At 35.3% G+C, this 24,594-nt stretch overlaps 3 protein-coding genes across 6 annotated transcripts; 2 read left to right on the plus strand and 1 right to left on the minus strand.

The window, feature by feature from the left end:
* Nucleotides 1-45: 45 nt before the first annotated feature.
* On the plus strand, nucleotides 46-14,075 carry LOC143464455 (uncharacterized). 4 transcript variants are annotated; one of them, XM_076962228.1, is made up of 6 exons: nucleotides 46-2,164; nucleotides 7,483-7,609; nucleotides 8,835-8,887; nucleotides 10,577-10,694; nucleotides 12,805-13,456; nucleotides 13,639-14,075. In XM_076962228.1, the coding sequence occupies exons 5-6, from the start codon at nucleotides 12,807-12,809 to the stop codon at nucleotides 13,832-13,834; spliced, it is 846 nt and encodes a 281-aa protein (XP_076818343.1). In that variant the 5' UTR covers nucleotides 46-2,164; nucleotides 7,483-7,609; nucleotides 8,835-8,887; nucleotides 10,577-10,694; nucleotides 12,805-12,806; the 3' UTR covers nucleotides 13,835-14,075. The 4 variants fall into 4 exon arrangements, with proteins under 4 accessions (XP_076818343.1, XP_076818342.1, XP_076818344.1 ...); XM_076962227.1 differs by lacking the exon at nucleotides 10,577-10,694 and having other exon boundaries at nucleotides 13,639-14,074; XM_076962229.1 differs by lacking the exons at nucleotides 7,483-7,609; nucleotides 10,577-10,694 and having other exon boundaries at nucleotides 13,639-14,074.
* LOC143464454 (epidermal retinol dehydrogenase 2-like) lies at nucleotides 3,886-5,890 on the minus strand. The gene is made up of 7 exons (XM_076962226.1): nucleotides 5,674-5,890; nucleotides 5,395-5,573; nucleotides 5,094-5,225; nucleotides 4,824-4,936; nucleotides 4,555-4,686; nucleotides 4,284-4,400; nucleotides 3,886-4,154 (listed from the first exon to the last, which is right to left on the minus strand). The coding sequence occupies exons 1-7, from the start codon at nucleotides 5,873-5,875 to the stop codon at nucleotides 4,061-4,063; spliced, it is 969 nt and encodes a 322-aa protein (XP_076818341.1). The 5' UTR covers nucleotides 5,876-5,890; the 3' UTR covers nucleotides 3,886-4,060.
* A 4,477-nt stretch (nucleotides 14,076-18,552) lies between the features above and the next one.
* On the plus strand, nucleotides 18,553-24,486 carry LOC143464448 (mRNA-capping enzyme-like). The gene is made up of 14 exons (XM_076962217.1): nucleotides 18,553-19,108; nucleotides 19,356-19,418; nucleotides 20,091-20,255; nucleotides 20,479-20,633; nucleotides 20,923-20,981; nucleotides 21,131-21,246; nucleotides 21,353-21,521; nucleotides 21,680-21,820; nucleotides 21,935-22,113; nucleotides 22,293-22,362; nucleotides 22,429-22,596; nucleotides 23,393-23,516; nucleotides 24,033-24,122; nucleotides 24,217-24,486. The coding sequence occupies exons 1-14, from the start codon at nucleotides 18,903-18,905 to the stop codon at nucleotides 24,309-24,311; spliced, it is 1,800 nt and encodes a 599-aa protein (XP_076818332.1). The 5' UTR covers nucleotides 18,553-18,902; the 3' UTR covers nucleotides 24,312-24,486.
* Nucleotides 24,487-24,594: the final 108 nt, after the last annotated feature.

Genomic DNA, 24,594 nt, shown 5'->3' on the forward strand with positions numbered 1-24,594 from the left:
CTGCTTAAAACTCGGCAACGAATCTTTGCTACTCGAACCCAGGTTACCTGGCTTGCTTTCGTGCAATTTCCACTACACATTCGCGTTTCTTGTTTAATCTTTCCCAGCATTACAGAGACAATGTGACGGATTGTAGCAGTTTGAAGATGCCGTTGACGTTGCGAGCCACGACTAGCAATCAGTACCCAAGTTACAGAATCAGAGGTTCTCTTTACTTTCATGCAAGCTTTTTTAACGATATAGATTCTACTGTAGAATAAAAGTCCCATGATTTGCAAATGTTGCGCAATGATTGATCTACTTAATTAGCAACATTCACTGGAAATTAGGATTCCTGTGTAATTAGTTGTAACTTTTAAAACCGGTTTTTGCCGAACTTAATTTAATAACAAACCAGTTTTTCACCAAGTATAACTTATAAAAAACACGTTAGGGTTCTTTATAGACAATGTTACCGAACCTATCCTTCAACGATTGAGAAAGAATTGTACCCATCATTAATAAAAAAAATACCTTTTTTTCACGTAAGCCTTTATATCGTTTTTAACATGCTTTATTTAGAATTGGCTTATTTGCTCCTGACTTCTAACTTAGGCTAAGCAAATGCGACGTTATGATTAGGTCTACTATTTATACAAAACAGATCAGGATTTCTGTTCAATTTGTTTTTGTCTCAACTTTTCTTTGTTTAAGCTTTTATTCTTGTAGGCCAGTGGTTCTTAAACTGGGGGGCGTGTAACATTCGTAAGGGGGGCGCGAGAGATGACGATGGCGCGGTGTAACAAGAAAAACTTTTACAAATGTATCACTTGTAGAAATACTTAATTAACACTAAATGCATTTTCTTTAGTTTTACAATTATGATGTATACAGGAAGCCAGATGTTTTTGCTACTAACCTGTAAATATCCGATCAGTTTACGACGTATAATTTTCGAGTCATTAACGATTGAAAATTTGTGTGCAGTGTCGGCCACACATAATAAAAATAGTAATGTCGCGCACCCGATTTAAATAGGGTAAAACCAACGTCAGCCAATATTAAAACCGTAAAATGAAGTAAAATTTAATTTTAGTATTGATTTAATAGCCTGGTATTTTAGTAATTAAACTAATTGTATTGAGACAAAATGAGTGGAAAAAAGAGAAAGTATGACCAAAATTATCTGAAGTATGGCTTTATAGATACCACAGTGAACGAAAAAGTCGTACCGCAATGTGTGACATGCTTAGAAAAGCTAAGCAACGACGTTTTGAGACCAAGTCGTTTGCAGCGTCATCTTCATGAATATAAAGACAAAACCTAGGAACAAACTTGACTGTGAAGCCGACCTAAGATGTGCATTATCTTCTACAAAGCCTCGAATTAAACGTTTGGTTTCCAAAAAACAACTACATCCTTCACATCACTGAAAGTTAATTGAAAATAAATTGTTTTTTTGTTTAATGCTTTATTATTTTGCAATGAGGGGGGCGCGAAATTTTTAGGTACCGTCAAGGGGGGCGTGTGCCAAAAAGTTTAAGAACCCCTGTTGTAGGCAATGTTCCCTCTAATTTTTCACGAGTCTGGGCAAACACACAGACTCCCTGAGCGGTCCCTTGGACCACTGTGAGCAACATCAGACGAGCCACGTGCGCACTGTGGCCATTATTATGCGTTTATTTTATTTTCAATGCAGGTTGGATTTTTTTCTTGTGCGCAGCACAGATTTTCTGTGCGCGGAGACCGTGTCAGCAGTGCGCATTTGCGTACGCGCGCAGCTTAGAGGAAACATTGGTTCTAGGCTATGTTTTTATCACCCCTGATAGCTTTTTCGTGTTTTGACAGACAGTGTTGAAATTTGCTCGGTTTTAATGTTAAGAGAACGCGTAGTATTGTAAGATCTACTTCTTTAGGTAATCCCTAAAAATCGTCAAAAATACTCTCTTTCAGCTTAAGAATTTCATTACGTTGTCCAATTCTATTTTTTGGTGGTCGGACGATTCAACCCACGGACGATTCAACCCCGGACGATTCAACCCACGGACGATTCAACCCAGGACCATTCAACCCAAGATCATTCAACCCGCGGAACATTCAACCCACGGACGATTCAACCCGCGGACCATTCAACCCACAGACGATTCAACCCACGGGCGATTTAACCCGTATGTATGATAAAAATGTATGTTGTAGTTAAGTTCTTTAAACGATAACAGACAAACCTTTTATTGGTTGACTGTTATACTTTTATTATTTACTTATTAGACCAGGGGCTCCCAACCTTTTTATGTTCTCGTACCACTTAGCCACCACGGATTGTCAACACGTACCACTATTTTCAAAACAACTAATTTGATCCAATATTCGCACAGCAGCATTGTATTAATAACAATGACAGCAGGGAGCAAGATCGACAAAAGTAGCTTACTGAGTGCAGAGAATTAAAGAATTAAAGTACGGAAAGAAATAAAAGTGTTGTTCGCATATTTTAGCAACTCAAAATTAAATTGTTATACTACTATACCGTATATCGCATGCAACGGAGAGTTGCTCGCGTACCACCTGAAAAGCTCCCGCGTACCACTAGTGGTACGCGTACCGGTTGGGAACCCCTGTATTAGACTCTAATAAACATTTTGAGACACGTTAGAACTTTTGGGAATGTTAATTACACATTTTGCACCATATAGTTCACAAAGCACTTTTTAGGTCCTATATAGCCTAACCAATGTATAGTGCAAATTTTGTAGTTAAGTTCTTTTAACGATAACAGACAAATCTTTTATTGGTTAACTGTTATACTTTTATTATTTACTTATTAGGCTCTAATAAACATTTTGTGATGCGTTAGAACTTTTGGGAATGTGAATTACACATTTTGCACCATATAGTTCACAAGGCACTTTTTAGGTCCTATATAACCAATGTATAGTGCAAATTTTGTAGTTAAGTTCTTTTAACGATAACAGACAAACCTTTTATTGGTTAACTGTTATACTTTTATTATTTACTTATTAGACTCTAATAAACATTTTGAGACGCGTTAGAACTTTTGGGAATGTGAATTACAAATTTTGCACCATATAGTTCACATTGTGAGATACTTTTGCGATGGTTCATTTTTAAAATTGCTTTATGTGTTGCTGTGGTATTCGGTGGTCCTGTCTAATGAAGAAGGTTTAGAAAGCTTAGAATTTTCATTAACATGAAAGTTTAGCAGAATTGCTTACAACGCAGAGTGCACCTTATAAAAATATATAGCATTGCAAAAATGTTTGGTTTTATGACTCCAGTAGCTTCTAGCATAGGCTTATTTTTCACTGGCGCCATTCGATAAGAAAGCTTGCATTTGCAAAATGTAGAATGAAAAAGACGCTTGCTTGGAACGAAACAGGATGAAGATGTGAAACGGTACATAGCTCAAAAATTTGGGTTCATGAGAGGGACTATGGACTAATGTTCCCTAAAACGCTAGTGCTTTAAAAACAAAATATTGATCTACAATAATGACACGAGCACTAGTCTTGTTCTGATTTGCTAACCTACTACATTTGGTAACTTAAACGCTTTTTCTATGTAAAGTAAACCGGTTTCACCTCGTGTAAATGGGTCTTCACGCTTTTTTCAGTAGTTCGCAAAGGTTTTTTTTCAGTGTTTAATGTGTGGAGATTTTCAGAATGAATAAAACCTTTTCGCTTTGTTCCTTTTATTAAAGGTCAGCATGTTTTCAGCATAAATATTTTGAATATAAATGAAATGCAGACATTCATTTTTCGAAGTGTCCTCTTATTCAGAAATGTCTGTCAAAAATTTCAAAGTGAAATCAGAAACAAATTCCTGTGTAATCCTGATTTTGGATAAACCTACTTCTGACAAAAAAGTTTCAAAAGATAGATACCAGCATGCTTTCTCAGAAATATTTAATGAGATTAAACTACGTTTCAACGTGCTGCTTAACAAAACGTAGCCTACTCATAGCAAAAACAATGTATGAGTGACCCATACCAAATTACACTGCAATTGTGAAAAATTCAATATATGTGATTATTTAAACCATGCAGTAAATTAGCGCAAATTATTATTTTGATTTGTTTCTTCCAACAAAGCTGTCCATACTTCGAAGGACGCCGGTAGCTTTCCCCATTATTAGCATGGATTTCGCCGGAAGCAACCTAAAAAGAGTACGTTATTGAGAAAAATAAATGCTTGAAGGAAACAACAATGACTTGACACAATTCAGTCACACCAACCACAAATATAAAAAAAGCCTAAACGATAATAAAGTTTCATAGAAGACGCACCCTCGCAACCCGTAAATGAAGTAGAGCAACCTCGGCATGAGCAAGTAGACTTTCTCACGTAAGATAGCATCAACAATTAGCTCTACGGCAGCATCAAGTTTGATAATTGGAAGTATTCTGCAAAACAAAGCATTAGATTAAGAAAACCTGGAGTCCATACCATGACAATTTCAAACTTGGTTAGAATGCAAACAACTGAAATTATTGTGCATTGACAATGCCATTAACAATGCTATAGGCTACTGCTAACAGAAGACAATATTCGACATACGACGTGTCAACCCCATCAAACATGCCAGTGTCGATGTAGTAGGGGCATACGGTTGTTGTCTTTACTCCATTTTTTTTCATGTGGACAAGTTCCATATTGAGAGCGTCTGTCAAGCCAACCGCCGCGAATTTACTGCAAAATATGAAGCTTATTTCAGAAACAAGATTGAAAAACCGCAGTAAAAAATTAGTTGACAGATAACGGACACAGCAATGTCTAGAAACCGTAATTTGTAATGAATCTGTTTGAAGCAAGGCTGAGACTTAAACCTTGCTGCATAGTCGACCTGTCCTGGAACTCCAAACAAACCGGCACCACTCGCTACCGTTACAATATGGCCACAGTCCTTTTCCAACATGCTTGGAAGAAAAGCCTTTATAGTCTTAAGTGCAACCAACATAATAAGTTTAAACAACAATTTCACATTAGGTAAAACAAATTTAGTCTATAAGTTATGCAACAGGTTATACAATGCATCGATGTTTTTATAAAAACGGAATTAAAGTGGTTTAACTGCCAAGAACTTTACAAAAACTTACCCAGAAATGCGAAATGGCATTGATTTCCATGGTTTTTATCATTAGCTCGTCGTGGCAGTCCATTATTTTCTTCCCAGTTACAATCCCAGCGTTGTTGATCAATATCGTCACATCTCCAACGTCAGACTTCACCTATGCAGCAAGCTTCATTTGTAGAATGTATTTTGGAAAGATTTATTTATCATGCTTTTTGTTTATAAAGTACCGTATACGCTGTTGGTGCAGCGACATTTTTTTGGTTCTTGAGTACAATTTCTGTAGTAGCCAAAATTCTTTACGTCCACTTTAAACAAAAATATACCTTTCTAGCGGAATCGTAAACCTGATGCCTGTCACTTAGATCGCATTTGTAGCAGAAAAAATGCGATTCCAAATTTTCATCGGCCATTATTTTTTTGGTTCGTTCCAGCCCGACTTCGGAAATATCCCATCCTACAACTTCACACCCAAGCTTTCCGAACTCGATGCACAACCTTTGGCCTGTTAAACATACAAACAAGGGTCATGACCGTAAACATAACAACCACGACAAAGCGTAACATACAAATCAACAATTTGCGCAACAACTTAAAAAACTTGCCTATTCCACTTCCAGCTCCGGTTACTAGTACGATATCTCCCCTGACGTCTTTCCTTGCACGAGGGACGAAAAAACGAAAAATGGCTTCCAACCAGTAATAAATGGCAATGAAGTGTGAGAGTATTAAAAAGCCAAACTCTTTGAAATCCATTACAGCGTCTTTTAATTTATCGCTAAACACTGGGCATAAAACACAACACATATAAATGGCAAAAATGCCAATTGTAGCAAAGTTTCAAAGTCAAATTGTAAATTGGTAGCATTGTAGACCAAACTGCGCAGCAGCACAACGATATTTTTAGAAAACTGCCTCATGCCCAATTTAAATGAATCATTTTATTTTTTCGTCTTTGGCGCGGTAGCTACAAATATCAACATTATACAGTATATTGGTTATAATAGCATGCGTTAATGCACGGGAAAAGTGACAAAACCTAAATTTATGCCCAAGTTTTGAAGCAACCAAGCTGATACTTTGGAAATGAACAATGGCTGACTTGCCTGACAATATACACCGGATGTGGTAGCTAAAAATAGCATACAATCAGTCACAGTAAAGATGAAGAAAAGCTGTTGGTTTTCTCATGCACATATTTCAAAATATTCGAAGCATCAAGTCGTATCGTATCGTTTATTTTTCGCTACTGACTAGTTATCAAGTTATCGCTATCAAAAAGTTTGCGGATAACCTCGTTCCTACCACCTTTAAAGATTGCTTGATTGCTTACACAAAAGACAAATCAATAAACGACATCTACTTGTTTTCTGACTTCGTGCAACTCGAGCTAAGCGTGAAGGCAAAATGATTGAAATAAAACAGAAAATATTTCTGTAGCGATACAAAACATATTACAGAATTACTTTATCAGGTTACTTTCTTTTTTAATCTACACCTGTCAAGTAATTCAAGTAAAACCTAGTTGGCACAGCATAGGTTTTTTATATCAGTTATACTTTATAAGCAAACTAAACCTACAGGAACTTCGTACTTCGTTCCATTAGCCATACAAAACCAATTTGTACGTTATATCGAAGCCACCAAGTAACCGAGATGGCTGCTGATCAATGAAGCGTGTCTCAGCACACACAGGCTTTATAACGCGTCAGCATATTTGCAAAAGGCATTGTTTCCTTTTCCGTAAGGAGCATAATGAAGTACAGGCTATGAAACGAAGATCTCAAGTTATTTAAAACATTCCTGATATTTTATCTTGACAACATTTTATCATAGGAATAAATTTAAAAGTTTTGGAATAAAACCAACGTTGATGAAAAAAGCCAATACTTAATTTAGTTTTACAAGTATGGAAAAGACACGAGATCGTGTTCTCATTTTTTCATTTCATTCAATTTCAACTTAATGGTTTGATGGAATTAATCAGGCCATTTGATATTATTTTATCATTAATATAAAAAGCATATAACGTATACTATGGCATTGATATCATTTTCGCTACAAATGCAACAATCTATGTTCAGTTGTTCATTGCAATTTATTTATTGCTATTAACTCAGTATCGTAGCTGTAGTGATTAGAGCGCCTGGCTTTTCAGGAACGCCGAATTGCAGTGGTGCGTATGAAATACTGGTTGCTTGTGTTCAAACATGAATCTGTAAAAAATGTTACTTGACAGATTCTAAATTCTGCCGCTACTGTCTGTACGTTGCATGCTTTTCTCTCTCTTCTTTCTCCACATGAATGCGAGCAATGGTGAAAACAAAGTCAATCTTATAGAAAGTGTTTGTTTCGGCGACGTATGTAGTACAAATATTATGTATGTAGAGAACACTAATTTGCGTCATTTGCAGGGTAAATGTATTGAACAAAAAGATATTGGCCTTTGCCTTTGTCTTCAAACGAAAATGAGACTTGCTTGCTGAGGCCGCTGCTTTTTACATCTGCAAAAAATGATTTGCTGAAATGAATGATTCAAAGGTAACATCAAACATCTAATCAATAAGCATGAGAGGTTCTAGCATACTAAATTGTTCTTCTCAAAATTGCATGTGTTTTGAAAGGGCTGTTGCCGCTATTTTGCCTGGAAAAAAGCTATTTTTCAGTTTGTAGTTAACCTATAGGGCATAGGCTGTAGCCCTAACCTAACTCTTACACAGTGGACCTGGTGAACAGTTCCAAATTTACGTTATACGATATGACAAGCCAAATAAAAACAAATGTGACAATCGGAACTTGCACGAAAGCTAGTTCTGCAACTGGAGCTCGTGCGACAAGGAGTTGTAATGAAATGGTGGTTAATCGTTCCTTAGCCTGTAAGGACGACCACTTCAATTACAAAGTTTGTCTGTAGAATTGTTGTCCCCGATGATAAATGAGTCTCAGGTCGTTGTTTCGCTTTTCTTAATCTTGGAATTAATTGTACACCTCGACAACTGTACAATCTGATTATATTGAAGCTTCATTGAACGAATAAATCAAGATAAAACATTGTTACAGCAACAGCATAAAGACATGTTGCGGCGTTGAGCGTAATAGCCAAAAAAGACTGAATAAATCAAAATGCACGCACAGGGGAAGCAGTTGATTACGTCACGCAGTGTTATGCTTCACTGATTCCATAGATGAGAATTCTATGTAGTACACAATTTTATATTACATTAATTGATATATTTATCACAGAGTCATCGCCGGGTTTAAGTCATAAAACGACTTTCCGCAATCGAAGGATGAGGATTATCTTACCATACCATACGAAATTTTATGAAATAGTAATCTAAACCTAACTTCTAAATTAATCTAAATCTTACTTCAATTAAACCCTAAATCATACCTAAATCTATCCTAATCTGCAATCGCCTATCATTAACAACCGGCTGAGTGACTCACGGTGAAATAGTCACTTTCTTTAAAAAGCAAATAACAAATAAGTTTTAAATGCATGTTTTATTTAGCTTAGTGTCTCTTGCACGAAATATTTATCGATTGTTTGTTTATAAACTATAGACATATTTGCTGTATAACTTATTTATATACTATATTTACATGTATAAGCTTATTTGAATATTTTTTATATACATTATATTTATATTTGTACGACAAAGCAAATAAACAACAAATTGGCATGCTCTCTTTGAACGCATATATATATACTGTTGTTTGCTTCAGTGTCAATATTGTTTTTTTTTGTATGTTTCTGGAGCAGTTAGGAAATCAATCAAAAATCGAAGAGACCAATCAAGGCCGGGAAATACGAAGGTAGGCTTATATGCTGTTTTACTGTAAAGTAAAATAAAGTCTCAGCCTTGCTGTGGGGGGTTGCAAATATCTTACAAGTCTATACGTGCACGTTAATGCCATGCCACTTCAACCCATGCCACCTGAGTTATTTAAGATGGATTTATTTTCATCATGGCCTACCAAGTCTCAATTTGAAGGGTATAGCAAGCATGTTCATGTTTCCCTTTGTACATTTTGTCATGAACATAGTCCCGCAGGTTACTTTATAGTTCTATCGGTTTTTGGTTCTTTTCATTTATAACTTACTTAGATATTATTTAATGTTAACATAAACACAATCTGGATTTTTGAGCGGTGCTAAATTTTTTAAACTATAAGCACCACTATATAGGATAAACACTAGGGATGTGCCGCGAGGAAGATTATTCGGGTTCATGCGAACCCGAATATCATGAAGGACGACACGAACGAATCCCGAATCTATTCGTACTAGAACCGAACAATAAGATTTCCTCCAAAAGTTGTCAAGTCTTGCTTGTAACATGATGTAATCGATAACAAGTTGCTTTCTTTCAAAAAACTGTGTTTGAAAAACGATTGAAAAAGCAAAATCGTTAGGAAAACGACCTTCATTGTAAGTACTGCTGACTCTAGTTTAGCTTTGTCGAAAACTAAATCATCATTTTTAAAAAAAGTCAGCAAATCTATAAGTAATATTGTATTGGGGTTCGCCGTTGTTGGTATTCGTGTTCGCCCGAATCTTCCATAAAGGCGATATTCGGTGAATCTACTCGGAATTGGGTTCGTATCGGCCCATCCCTAATAAACACCATACACGTTTCAAGCCCTCGGGGCTTCGTTTTTTGGATTGTTGATGAGCATCTTTCTCGTTTTATTAATATTGCATTTACAACAAAGTTAACACCTCATTTTTAGCTGCGACGCCAAAGTCGAATAAAAATCGACATGATGCACAGCATTGCAGATTGCATGCCTACTAAATATCATCAAATTCGAGAACGAGTTCATCGACAAAAATCTTACTCGGTTTTGATGGGCAACCCTATATATACTATAACAAATGATACCATACTTCTTCATAATCTACAGCATATCTTTACCCAAAGATCAATTATGAATAATAGTGGCATAAGAAAGTATAACGCCACTAGCAACCGATATTTATGTGCAAACTATTAATTATCATTAACTATTGTATTATAGCAGACATAACACCGGCTCTGCGATATGACAAATCCTTGTAGGTCGACGAGCACCTTAGTTTTAGTGCAAAGAAACTAACAACGTTTTTCGTCAAATTTGTCAGCAAAAAAACGCGATTTAAACCACACATATAAAGAGAAAAGAGCTGAAGGTTGTGCATTATTTGAAAAACATTTGCACCTGCTAAATTGGGTAGAATCGACAAACGTCTTCACAGCAACAACCGATTTAAAAATCCGATAGCGTTCACACGTAACTTTGTTGTAAGTCGGCCGGTTTCCGATGCTGTCATGACCATATTTATCGGATATTCCAAGGTTGTTGACAAAAATAATTTTCTGAGCATATAATCGAGAGTTGAAGGACCTATTTCGTTTTATGTTGGTAACATTAGTCAAGAAATAGTTCTTATACCAGAAACAAATTTCATTAATTTGATATCAGATTTGTACAGCGCTGTAGCAAGACGTTTGACTTGTATAGGTACAGACATGTTTTTCACTGTGTCGACGGAACCATATACGACTCCTATACACTGACAGGAAGGAAAAAATTAAGGTGTGGTAATATAATTTTTACGCTGGACCGGAGCTCATAATAGGTAAGTTTCAAACTTGCTGTCAATGTCAGTGACTTAAAATTTATTTAGAAACATACGATAAAGACGCATCAGTTAAAAGTGAGCTATATTTAGCAAAATACTAGTGAGAATTCGATCTAAAATGCTTTTGTGTCCTGATACCTTCATTTACTTGTTAACAAAAGAATTGGGAAATAGAGATAGAGATAGAGCCAAAAAGCCTTTCACAAAACTGCGTTAAGCTAACTGAAACCGCTGTTCGCAGCTGGCCATTCATTTTCCTGAACGGAGAAGCGTAGTTTTAAAGCGTGATATGTGTAGATCGTGCTAAGTTTCACGGATTTTTTTAAGTATCAGCACACTGGTGATTTGCTATGCCTATAAGCTCTTATCGTGTAATACAAACAGATTGTATTGAACGGCAGGGAGCTGCAAAAACGGTCTTGTCTAACTGTGATAAGGAGTGGCTGTTGGCAAAACATTTTAGCAGTATGAATATTTAATGTGAATTACTGGTGCCCCGAAACCGTGGAAGCGCATATGAAGTATTTTACGCTGCAGAGGTAGCGTTGCTTTTGATATATATAAGCTATATAGGATTTTCGTATGTAAACCTGAACGATTAAAGGCCAATTTGTTAATGTCTCTGTCTTCTGTACGAGAGACTTTGATTTGATTCTGGAGACAGTTTGTAGCCAAGCTTTTAAAAAATGTACTCGCGGCTTTTGCTTGGGGTTCAGCATCGAGAAGGTAACGTAAAGAGAGCAAACGCATTGCCACCAGAAGACTTAACCATGTACTGTGGGGTTCATTGCGCAAAAAGCTGCGAGTCCAAGAATAAGGGACTGAGAACTGGCGCCGCGTTATACGCGTCATCTATACTGTAGGTCTACTTGTATCAACATGAAGGAAAGCGATTTTCGAATACATAGAGTTTTGATAAAATTTCCAGCTTTTTTTGTACGACATTTATGTTGTGCACATTTAGTTAGAGATGTAGAACTATGCTGTATACGTGAATATGTATAATCAAGGATTTAAACAACACCCAAAACCCCAAGTGTGAGATATAACAGATTACAAAAAGTTATATCGTTAAAAATTTGTGATGTAGAATTTTTAATTAACTGCAAGCATGATTTAAATACTTGTGTAATTGCTCATGTTATACTACATTGCTCCGACCTATGCACCTGTTTTCGACATTGGTATCATCTTCATATGGCAGATGATAAAATGTTGAACATCAAACGCGTCTTGACAAATCGTTGACACGATTATCTTGTCTTGTAAATGTTATTTACCAATGGACTGGTGTTTTTGTTTAAAAGGATTTTTCTACATAAATACTCAACCGTTTTTGCGGAATTTTTTAAAACTTTGCTCTAATTAATAGGTGGTTAGATCTTTTCATTTCGGATCATCTAACAACCGATGTTTGAAATTCATAAAAAATTAACATGAAAATATCATGGGACAAATAATTTCCGGAAAACATCAAAGGTTGCTCTATCATGTGATCTGCGAATTAACCAACAAATCTCTTGAAAGCTCGCGGAAACATCTCAAATAATTGCGATAAGAATTCCCGCTGAGCTCCAGCGCTCAGAGGTGGCTTTCGAGCCCTAAATGAAAGAGAAAATGACAAGTCTTCTGCAATAGCGATGCGGTCAGTCTTTCACGTCGTAATGTAAGGCTCAAAACAATCTAGATTCAGCATAAGTTTAGACGTAGATACGCAATTATATAGAATGTATGAAGACGTATGATGGATGTATGATATTTTTGCATTGCTGGTTTTATTAAAAGACAATGACAAAATTTATGTGCAATGTTTTCAGTGAAAACATGAAATTCGTCTGTGACTTATCGAAACGAAAGTTTACTATAAAAGTGATTACTCTTTAACAATCATGTAAACTGTTTCTTGCCGTTAATATCGGTTTCAACCAGGGAACTAAATAATATTGTGTAGGTACTTTAAGTAATTTGATGTTGTTTAAGTTTATAACAAACTATATTCTGATGTTTATAGTCTAAATGTGCTTTTGGTTACAGATTTACACCAAGACGACATTAGCATCTTAATAATTTTCTGCAATTTTTACCAAGTTATCTTATTAATTTAAAGAAATGGCAATTAAACAACCTAAATCGAGAAAACAGTCTTCTCGAAAGCGCAAAACTGAGCGAAGCGGAAAGGAGACCAACAATAAGAAAGCGAAGCATGATATCAACATCAGCAAACTTCCTACGCCTTATCCAGATACGACTGATGTACAGACTTTGTCGTCACCGCTTAGGACATCAGGTTTCAACTGCGATATCTCAGCGCAAGGATTTATAGATCACTCAACCATTGACTTTAAAAATGCGTCTTTTATAAACACACTACCAGTTATCACCACAACCCTCAAGCCAGCAGGAAATTCAGAACGAGTCTGGAGACCGTGGCTTCCAATTGCTAGCGATGTGAAGCGGTGTCGCACTTTCCAGCCGCAAGCCACCCAGCAGCAAAACAGTTTAAAGGCTGTTTTGAATTGTGCAAGTTATCTGAACAAACCGATTTTAAATAGTAATTACAAGAAAGTACCGTATCCGCATGTCACGACGACGCAAGGTCGCGGTACTTCGAGTTCAACTTTGGAATTACCAGAATACCATAAACATCAATTATATTCTGATAATCCATGGTTATACCTGAACCAATTGAATAAGCAAACAGGTCGTAATTCAGCTGTTCAAGTTTCGACAGGTTTTGAACTATTCAAACACCCCGTAAAGTAAGTTGTTTTTCACAAGTTTGACTTGCCTTTAAAATAAAGATCAACGCCTATTAACAAACATGATAAATTACATATTTGCCAATGTACTATTAAAAGGTACAAATGCTCATTAACATTCGTTCTTTTTAATTATGGGAGATATTATGCTCATAACCAACTATTTTGCTATCTACTTTTAGGTTAATGTGGCCGAAAAGCAAAGCTTATGATTACATGTACCGTGAAGGTCAGCAACTTCTAGACGCTTTTCCAGTTCAGGCTGCGATAAGCTTATACGACGATGGCGACAGTAATCAAGATCAAATCAATATTTTTGAAGAAAATATGCATACTGTTCCATCGCAAAATGTGTCTGTTAAAGCAGCGCAAGGCTAATAAAAAAATTTATTTTTTAAATATTGTCAATGAGGGTTAACTATTGACATTCTTTGTAACAAAGCTATACTTTTTCGTCCCAGTGCTGGCTGGTTACAAAAAAAACAGCAAGCCCACTGTTTAATCAGAGAAGGCTCCAATACCGTGTGCTTTCAAGTATTCGGTTTATTCCTATTTTCTAGCAAATCAAACAGTTTCAATAGCAACCATTATATTCAAGACTTAGAACCGGGGAACACTTTTAGAAAATCTACTCTCACTCTGAAAAACGATATGGCTAATCTTTTTATGGATTATGTTAGATTTGGCGTTGCTTAAAATTAGGCGCGTGAGTTTTAATAAATGTTTATTACTTATTGAGGATTTGAGGGACTTACAAAATAAAACGTTTTTTGTCCTATCTTGGATAACCATGGTAAACTAAGATGAGATAGTATACGTATAAATCCTTAACGGTAAAACCTTGCTTTAACTAAGCAGTAGGCTATTCTTAGAAAATATGTGTTTAAAATGAAATTGCCTAACTGAAAACAAAATTTCAATTGTTTTTTGCAACGTTTAAATATCTAAGGGACGAGCAAATTGATTGATCGAAAAAACAACGAAACATGATTTTCTTAGCATTTGCGTGGTCATTTTTCTGCGTTTATCGTTGTTAACCAGATGATGTAATTTGCTTTTCTTGGCAATTTATGGTAGGTAAGCTTGTTGATGTGTGAGGCTTAGTAAATAAACATAAATTATAAATTCTCCATTTAACATTTTCCATAGCAGACGGAACGTCATGTTAAATTTGTTCTATAACCATACGCTTTTTGTATTTTTTTCGGTGGTATTGTAATAAATTTTGAAAAATTTGCATTATACCTGTTAGAAATACAAACATTTGATCCAAAGTAGGCCTAAGTCATAACTTCATAAGCTATAAAAATATATATAAGTCAGTCTGAACACCATAAAAATAACGCCAGTTCCCCAAGTCGAGACAATATGTTTTAACGTACTATGATAATCTTAGCCATTAGACGATTTCAAAATGCCATATACAACAATATTGTAACGCCATATTACACGTCATTTTATTTTTGCCAGAATCGACCATATTTTTTCATGAACAGAGTGTCCGTTCCAGTGTTGCATTTTGCTTGTAAAAAAGCATTTGCTTTATTAAATTTCTAGCTTTTATATCAACAACGTATCTCACTTACTGCACAAGTGTTAAGTGATCGCTGGTTAACGACGCAACATAATTATGGTTGGTTCTTGTATTTTTTTTGCATTATTTAACAAGAAGAAAAAAGTAGTCTAATTTTGTTTAAGGGCAATGCGTTTTAGTTATTAAGTATTATTACGCAAAAAAAAACCCTGTTGATTTCTTAGATTGCTTGCTTAGGTGAGCCAGAATAAATCAATTAAACGGAAAAAAGTAACCTACGTGTGATACAAACGTAGGCAATTACGAGTGACGTATCTAATCAGTCAGTGGCAACAAATATGCCTCTGAAACCATCACGGTGACAACCTGAAAGTTTTTCAAGTGAAATGGGCAAATATCTCAAATCACAATGCGACCTAATATTGCCAAATAAACATTTCATTTATCATTTTCTGTAATTTACCAACTTGTGTCCCACAGAGTATGTATTACTGGTCTCACTTGATTCGTAGATGCTGATTGTTGCGCTCATAGGTTGTGAACCATTGGGAGTTTGGGCTCTCTGATCCTTGAGTGACAATTTGCGGTATCACAAGGTACGCTAAGCCTCTTTCAGTTTTTATACCCTGCGGCCTGCACCGGCAGGCTGAATAATGAATTGATATGACTAACAAAGTTACTATTTCAACGGTGTCCGTTTAGGTAAGTTGTACTGTGAACGTGACTGTCAGAATTCCGCTATTATGTTTATCAGTCTCATTTTGGACGAGGGGAGAAAAACGAAATACGGTATGGCGTAGTGTATGCTAGCGTTTGTTTGGGCCCGTATGATGTCGCACTACATTTTATGGTCTTCTTTGGTGAACACTACTTTACAGAACCCATGACCTCTATAACATCGACCCATGCTTCACTTTATACTAGTCATGACTTCACATATTTCGACCCTGACTTTTGCATTTGAAACCTGGCTTACAGGTCATAAATAAATCATTTCCCTGCCTCCACTGGATTATACCACACAGAATTGCATCCACACGGGACTGCACCCAAACGGAATTGCACCGACACGGGATTGCATCCATAAGGAATTGCACCGGAAAGGGATTGCATCACACGTTGAAACAAGTACCTTAATACATATGGAAACATGTTACGTACGTACCATTGATAACAGTTAAAGAATTTATTACAACATATTTAGCCTAACAGCCGTGGGTTACATGCATAGATATGAACACTACATCATTCATAAATCGTGTTTATGAATATTTTTTATATCTATGGTTACACTGTCTCAAAATTATCATTTACGGCGTTGCCAAATTGTACACCAGAAATTGCCAGCTTTTACAAATAAATGTGAGAATTAATTTCATGATTTGTGCTTCGCACTTTTAGGACAGGCGACTGGGTGAACAAATGTGGAAATTAAGCAAATTCCATTATAGTTGGCAAGAAATTTTGAAATTGTGCATGCTAGGGTTACCATACATCCTCTTTTTGGATGACATGTCCTCCTTTTTGATGAAAAGTTATTTGTCCTTCGAGGACCCTCAAAAATGCTCAAATGTCCTCCATCGCAAACTGAAGATAATGTTGTGGCTGCTGAAGCCACCATGGCATTTCACACTGTAAAACATCATCAGAGCTACAAATCCAACGATTGTACTTCTAATCTGATGAGGAACTTATTTCTCGATTCAAACGTTTCAAGAATATATTCTTGTGCTCGGAATAAATTCAAAGCTATTGTTTATAATATTCTTGCCCCTATGACTGTCCAGTATGTGTTGAACGATATACGAGGACATGACATGACATGACTCTCGGAGTAGCAACAGATGGTAGTAATCACAAATCAACCAAACTTTTCCCGACTGTGATATAATATTTACTTGAAATCAAAAGTACTACAAACGAAACATCTTTAACAATTGCAAATGAAGTGAAAGAAACCTTGTCAAAGATGGGCTTATTTGAAAAATGTGTTTCATTTACTGGTGATAATTTAATACTAAATTTGGTGGTTTGGCCTGTGGAAATGGTAAGAACGTTTTTTCTCGATTGAAGAACGACTTGCTAAAATTGGTTGGCACTGGTTGCCCTGCATATTTTGAACAACTGTTTGCATCATGGTACAAATCAGATGAGTATTGATATTGAGAGTATCATTTACAAGACCCATCAGTATTTTTGCATTTAAACCGTGCACACAGAGGAGTTGAAGGATTATTGCGACTTCGTGGTTACAGAGTACCAAAAACTTGTTTCTTACAGCGTTACCAGGTGGCTATCACTTTTTCCTAGCTTGTCAAGAATGCTTCAAATGTACTCTGCTTTGCAGTCATATTTCATGTCCGTTGACAAGCTACCAATTGTTTTGGAACAATTTTATGAAACTTACGTGAGTAAACTCTATTTAAAACATTTGCAATCGTTTGTTTCTGTTTTTCATGCACAAGTTCAGAATATTGAAAGGTCAAAAGCATCAATTATATATTGAAGTTAGATCTTGTCTTGATGCTTTAAAATCAACAATAAAAGAAAGACAAAAACATGTGTTCATAGCAACCCAAATCAAATCAAGGCAAAGTTGAGTAAACTCAGAGAAGAAGGTAAACATCATGACTGAAACCTGTTAATCTCAGACATGTCTGTGTTGTACGAATCTTGATTATCCTGATAAATGGACCACATTGTTTGCTGAATCTGAATGCTTTGATTGGATGATCCTGATGCAAACAGCTAAGTGGGAAAAGATTGAACCATGCATTTGCATCAGAAAAATGTTGATCTTAATGAAACTAAATTGTTTGACCGATACCAAAACCTGTGCAAATTTGTGGAAAAGCAGCTTGAAACAAATGCAACGCTGCATTGTGAAATGATGGCACCTGAAATATGGACAGAATATTTTAAAACTTGCAACACCATTGAATTTTTCAGTGAACTGTAAAAAATTGCCCAATTTTACTTCAGCATTATAGCTCACAACGCTAATGTGGAACGTATTTTTTCCTTAATGCAACTACAATGGTCGAAAGATTTCTGTTTGAGTCAGTTGCAAGTATATTAGCAGTGGTATACAATTTCAATCATGTTACGTACGACCAGTTTCATGATATTGTAAAAGCTGATACTACATGGTTGAAAAAAGTTAAGGGAGCAGCCAAATATTTGTGGGCAAAATCCGACAATTAAATCGGATAATCTGTTTTTTGCTTTTTGGGATGAAACTTCATTGTTTGTTGCTTTCATTAATGGGTAAAGTTTGGCTACAATGTCTATTGCTTTCATTGTTTTTGTGCAGAAGGTATTATGGACAAAGACTAGATATTATGTGTAACGTCAATTACAGTCTTCCATGGACCACATGTTGCTGATGATACCGTACTGTATATGTCATGTACCATATATGGCAATTAATTCACTGACTGCAGGACTCTGTCAGTATCAGTGTTCATTTATAATTCATTTATACTACTCATTTATACCTTATTTTTTATCTTCAGGCCATAGGTCAAGTTGTATGTAGTCGGAACTAATTTGCTTAATTTATGTTCTTGTTTTAAATCCAGAAATCTAGTTTTTATGTGCTGATCATCAAGGATATTTATCACATCAATATGTTGTATCCTCAACAGTTACCAGTCGAGTGGTCTTATATTTGCTTGCAAACTGTGGAGTAGTTTTGCTATTGTGTTGTATGCTTATACTACAGACCTGACACCGTGATAGAATTCTAGAGAAGAGTTAAATGCTTCACATGTAGGCTACATCAATATCCAACAAATTTATTGCCATACTGTGCCATCATAGGCCTACTGACTGTCTGATCTTCTGTCACATGAATACTTCATCAGACAATTAGTCATTAGCATTTCAACTTGGAAAACGTTTGATTCAAAAATGAGTGTGCCGCCAAGATGGCTTCATTGTCCACGTAAAGGGAGCCTTGTTGGAGGAAAATTTTTGCCTTTTAAAACACCTTTAGGAAGTAGATATGACAAAGATGTTCCGGAAGAATGCAGATTTAACCCAGAGATGCTTCTAATGTATTTAACGGGGTTACGTGTAAAGATGTCAGTTATTATTGATTTAACCAACACAACTAGGTAAAGTTTAATAAAACTCTGTTTTTTAAGTTAAATTCTTTGTCTGAAATTGTTCTTATTGTTTGCAAACATTTTTATAATTTTTGAATTAAATTTTTTGTATGTATTAGTACTGCTATGTACCTCTATCTCTAAGTCATTCTGCATCATAGCTGTATGTTAAATCATACTCTATCATTCATTCATTGATTATTATTATTGGTATAAATTATAGTTTTATTATATTTTTATTATTAATTTTTTGCAGGTTTTATGATAAGAACGTATTTGCAGATCAAGGCATAATACATCAAAAAATTTCATGCCGAGGGTAAGTTTTATCTTATGTTTTGATCGTCTTTAAGTGTTATCTCTAACTTGAACCTGTGAATCATGTCAAATTTGAGCAGCATCGGTATAAGTAAATATATGTAGTATATAACTAGTACGTACTAGCATTTAAATTAGTTATAATTGGGGGTGTGTTATAGTTGCATTTTAACTGTAACATAAACATTACTGTATAACGGAATCTACTCGTTACTAATAGTGTAAAAGAAGTTTAACAAGTGATTGGCGAAATAAATTTACACAGCTAATGATTGCGGTGCTGGTACTTATAAAGATTATATTAGTGTCGCTAATTCTTTGCAATAAGTTATACATATAGTTATAAAATATGAGCATATTGCTAGTTTGCCTAAACATAGAATTTTTCTCACACTAACTATTTCTGTGGTGTGCTATTATCAGAATGTGTGTTTAGCTCTTGTAAAATATGTTTTTAGTTTTGTCGGGCACTGTTCGAAAATATAATTTTTTTTGAATTGTAAATATAATAAAAATTATTTTGATTCTGATGATGGTACTTATCAACTGAACATATCTTTCAATTCTCAATGTTGTGTATTTGTCCCATCACTTGGTAGTGTAAACATTTGATCAATCTGCTGAGTGTAGTAAAACCTCAGTAATAATAATACTGCTGGTACATATTTCACAGACATGGAGAATGTCCTGATCCTCAGTCAACAAAGCTTTTTGTAGATTTGTGTGACAGAATGATCCGTCAGGACCCACTATCAGTAATTGGGGTCCACTGCACCCATGGTTATAACAGAACGGGCTTTCTTATATGCTCATACCTTATTGAAAAGCTTGACTGGAGGTGTGTTTTAGGCATAAAATTCTTGATACTTCATGAAATAATGTTTACGCAAGAAAATTATGCATTCCTTATTTTGTTAAGAATTTTATAGTATGTGTAATATTTCATTTTAATTGTAATTAACTTTAATGGCAGTAAATACAGCACCATTTCTATAAAACAGATGTGGTCCAAATTTGTAAAAATTATTTTAGATGACCTAATTTAATCTTCCACTTTTCAGCGTCGAGGCAGCATTTTCAGCATTCTCACAAGCACGTCCCCCAGGCATAATTAAGGGCCATTACATAGAAGAACTTTTTACCCGTTATGGGAATCGAGAGGATGCACCACCTCCTCCACCCCTGCCAACCTGGCACACTGAATGCGACGATTCAAGTAATTATTTCATATTTATTTATTTACCACCTATCTGTTTCAATTGACATTTTTTATTTATGGTAGTAGTTGTTTGAGTAAAAATTCTGCAGGTTTTCAAACTATTATATTTTGTTATATCGTTGGTAACTTTTCTGCTGCTTTTATACTAACCTCTTGCTTTTTCAGACATTCTGGCTAATAATAGTCTTGTTCACTTTAAGTTTAGATTTAAAACAGATTATGATCTTGTGGAAATCATCTCATATTATAACCTACCATATCAACTTATGAAACATTTTTGTTGCAGATATTGATGATGATGGCAATGATGTCAACTGCAATCAGCAAAGAGAAGTTGCTGCCAATGTTAGTTCAGTTTTTAGTGTTGCTTGTGTTTATTTTTACACATGAATTTTTTCTTTAATTACAGCATAATTTTACTAAGCAAAAATTTGTAATATCTTGTTATATCTTTTTTCCATTCATAACTGCTGTGAATTGTGTTTATTTAAAAGGTCAAACGCAAAACGTTTATGGAGGATTTTGAAATTCCTGGAATAGATCAAGTTGCAACGCAACCAACATTACACCAAGTCCAACAAATTGTTCAAAGGATGTGTGGATGGAAAAAGTATGTGTACCACCTTTCAATAGATTAAGAGTTGTTTACATGTGGAAACTCTGTTTTACACCACCTAATTGCAAGCCGCTTGCATAAAATGTCCTGTATATTTCAGGAAAGGCTTTCCAGGCTCACAACCTGTGTCCATGGATAGAAAAAATTTGCAGCTGTTAGCCCAGAAGCCATATATGGTAAGCTGGAAGGCTGATGGAGGCAGGTATCTGATGCTCTTAAATGGAAAGGATCAAGTATATATGGTGGATAGAGACAATGCTGTTTTCAAGGTTTTTTGGATTTTTAAACTTTGGTTTAACTGTTTTCTGCGTTTTAGTGTCGCTGTAGTGCGGAAATAATATTTTTCTTGCACAGTTTAAATTTATTTGTTAAAAAGCTGCTTCGTTGCTCTCACTCCCATTGTTCATTTTCCTTTAATTTCTTTTAGGTGCCAAATTTAGAGTTTCCTCATCGAAAAGATTTAAATAACTCACTGGGAGATACTCTTCTTGATGGTGAAATGATTATTGACATGGTTAATGGTGAAAAAGTTCCCCGGTTTCTCATTTATGATATAATCAAGTATGCTGTAAGTATTTTTTGATTATAGTGCCTTGCAAGTTATTGTTATAATTATAATTGGCAAAATTCTAGCAACATCTACAGTTTTTGTGGTGGTAAATAGTACGGAGTTTTCTTCTAGGGTCAACCAGTTGGTGACTGTGATTTTCAGCGTCGTTTGCAATGCATTGACAAAGAAATTGTTGGTCCACGTCATGAAAAAATGCGCCAAGGATTAATTGATAAGCGGAGGGAGCCTTTCAGTGTCCGAAAGAAAGAGTTTTGGGATATACAGCAAGCAAGACAGATCTTGGATGGAAAGTAGGTATGATTAATATATACGCATGAGTAAGAAAAATTCCCAATTTTTATACCTAAGTTGGCAGGATAACCAATTCCTGGTCTAGTAGAAGTTATGATTGTCATCCACTAAGGATATTAAATTATCATGAATTAGTAAAGTTCATAAAAAATAAATGTATTTCGTCAATAATTCACAGATTCAGTAGTATGGTTTCACATGAAGTGGATGGTTTAATTTTCCAACCAGCTGGCACAAATCCTATTGATGTAAGTGCATTAAATCATCTTTGCTCAATCCAATTCCACTTATTGCTGAATTTGTATGTTTCTCAGGCATACAAACCTGGACGTTGTGATGAAGTGTTAAAATGGAAACCGGCCACTCACAACAGTGTCGATTTTAGACTCAAAATCCAAACTATGCAAGGTGTTGGCATTGTACCAAAACCACAAGGGCTGCTGTATGTTGGCCAGTTAGACAAACCTTTTTCTGAAATGAAGGTGAAGCAAATTTCACATTAAACATAAAAGCACATCCTTTTTAAATGCATGACAAAATAATAACAATTAGCTGTCAACACAAACTCAGTCTAAGAATAGTAGTTTCAAATGACTTAAGTAATTAAAGCAAAACATTTAAAAAAATGTACAAGCTATGGCATAGAAATGAAAATCAAATCATTGTTGGAACCAAAATGAGGAAGAACGTCAGAAACTTAAAATTGCTCTTGGGTATAGGTGGGTTATATTGAGGTGTTATTGTACCACGATACTTTTTCAGTATTGATACTATCAGTGATATTGGAGAAAATTACCGAGTCCTTGGACCAAATTATTTTTTTAAAGGAATTTTAGTCGGTCTCAGTACTTTCGAAGTGATTATTAGAAGGTTTTCAGAAGTATGTTTTTAAAAGTTCATTTTAATAAAACATTGTTCTAACTTTTAGCATTAGCTAATGTTTTTTTTTAAATCTACAAATGTCTAATAAAGTCAAAAGGAATCGGGTTAACACATGTTTTAATCTGGATTAGCCTGTAGGTAGGCCTGGATAAATTTGCACTTGCTGCATATCGGTTCTACAAAAAGTACTGGTCCAGAGGGCTGACAAAGTACCGAACTACTTTTCGGACTTACTGGTATCATGCATAGTGACTGCCCACCTCTACTCTTGAACATGTTGCTTTTACTGATGCTTTCAGTAACTGGCATCTTAGGATAGGTTTAAACGTTTGGTTTGTTGAAAAGTTTAATTTAGCATTAAATGTATGAGTGAAAAACATTGACAGTTGTGTTTAGGTGACAAGAGAACTAAAACAATACAATAACAAAATCATTGAGTGCACAAATACCGGTGGTCAATGGAAGTTTATGCGGGAACGTACTGACAAAAGCTTTCCTAATTCCTATACAACTGCCGTCGGTTTGTATTGTTTTACCTGCAATTGCAAAAAGAATTCCTTTATCTATAATTGGAAATATGCATGTATTGATGGCTGGTGGGGTGTTTATTCAGTTTCAGTAGAACTTTGTTAATTCAAGCATCCACCTCCGGGTCAGCCAGTTTTAAATGTAATAAGTGGCTGTTACCGATTTTTTAAAACAATGCTGAACTTATTAGGCCTAGGGGTAAATATAAAGTCAATGTATTGTAATGTCTTTACCCAACACAGAAGAATTTGTGCAACAAAGTTTGTTGAGAATGTAAACTACCTGTTCATTTACATTTTTGTTTAAAATAGGCCATTGTTTGATTTCAGTAAAGAACAATTTGCCTGTATGGGGAATTGAAAGTAATTGTACTGATGGTGGTGGTCTGATATATTAATCAGGGTTTGTATAATGTGGAATGAAATGGAAAATTCCCTCCAAAACAATTTGGATGTAATAAGGCTTATACTTGTTTATATTAATTGAATTTTCTCTCTCTATGTTTTAGCTGTATGTGAAAGTATTCAACATCCAGTGACTAAAGAAATGCTTTTTGATGTAATTGAAAGGCATTCATATGGTGTTCAAATGAGGCATGGTGAGTTAATTATAATACAGTATAAGACGTTGAAGCCTTTCCAATTTGGTCTCTATTCAGTTGATGCTTAATTGCTTTGATAATTTTACTGTAGCGGCCAACTCAAGTCAAAACAATGCATCGAGGAAAAGAAATCGAGCTGGAGAATTCTTGGCTCCTGATGCACCACCTCCTAGGAAGTCCTTTTAGTTTGAGATGCCTGCTATCTATTGCTACAAAACTTTTATTGGTGACCCTTCTGGATAGGCGGACATCACTTTTACCAATTTTCAACTCCTTTTTTCCAGTTTCTTTACATTTTGTTGTATTTCATGTGTTCATTCTGCTTACCATGCAAAAATAAAACGTACATGAAATCAACAAACAATAGCAATACTTCATATCAAAACTTCTTGTAAGACCTTGTTTTAAGGACTATGTCAACATGGGTTACAGCAAGGTACAAGAAAATAATTAAACAAAATTGCCAGTG

Source organism: Clavelina lepadiformis, chromosome 7 (assembly GCF_947623445.1).
Source record: "Clavelina lepadiformis chromosome 7, kaClaLepa1.1, whole genome shotgun sequence".
NCBI classification, from domain to species: Eukaryota; Metazoa; Chordata; class Ascidiacea; order Aplousobranchia; family Clavelinidae; genus Clavelina; species Clavelina lepadiformis.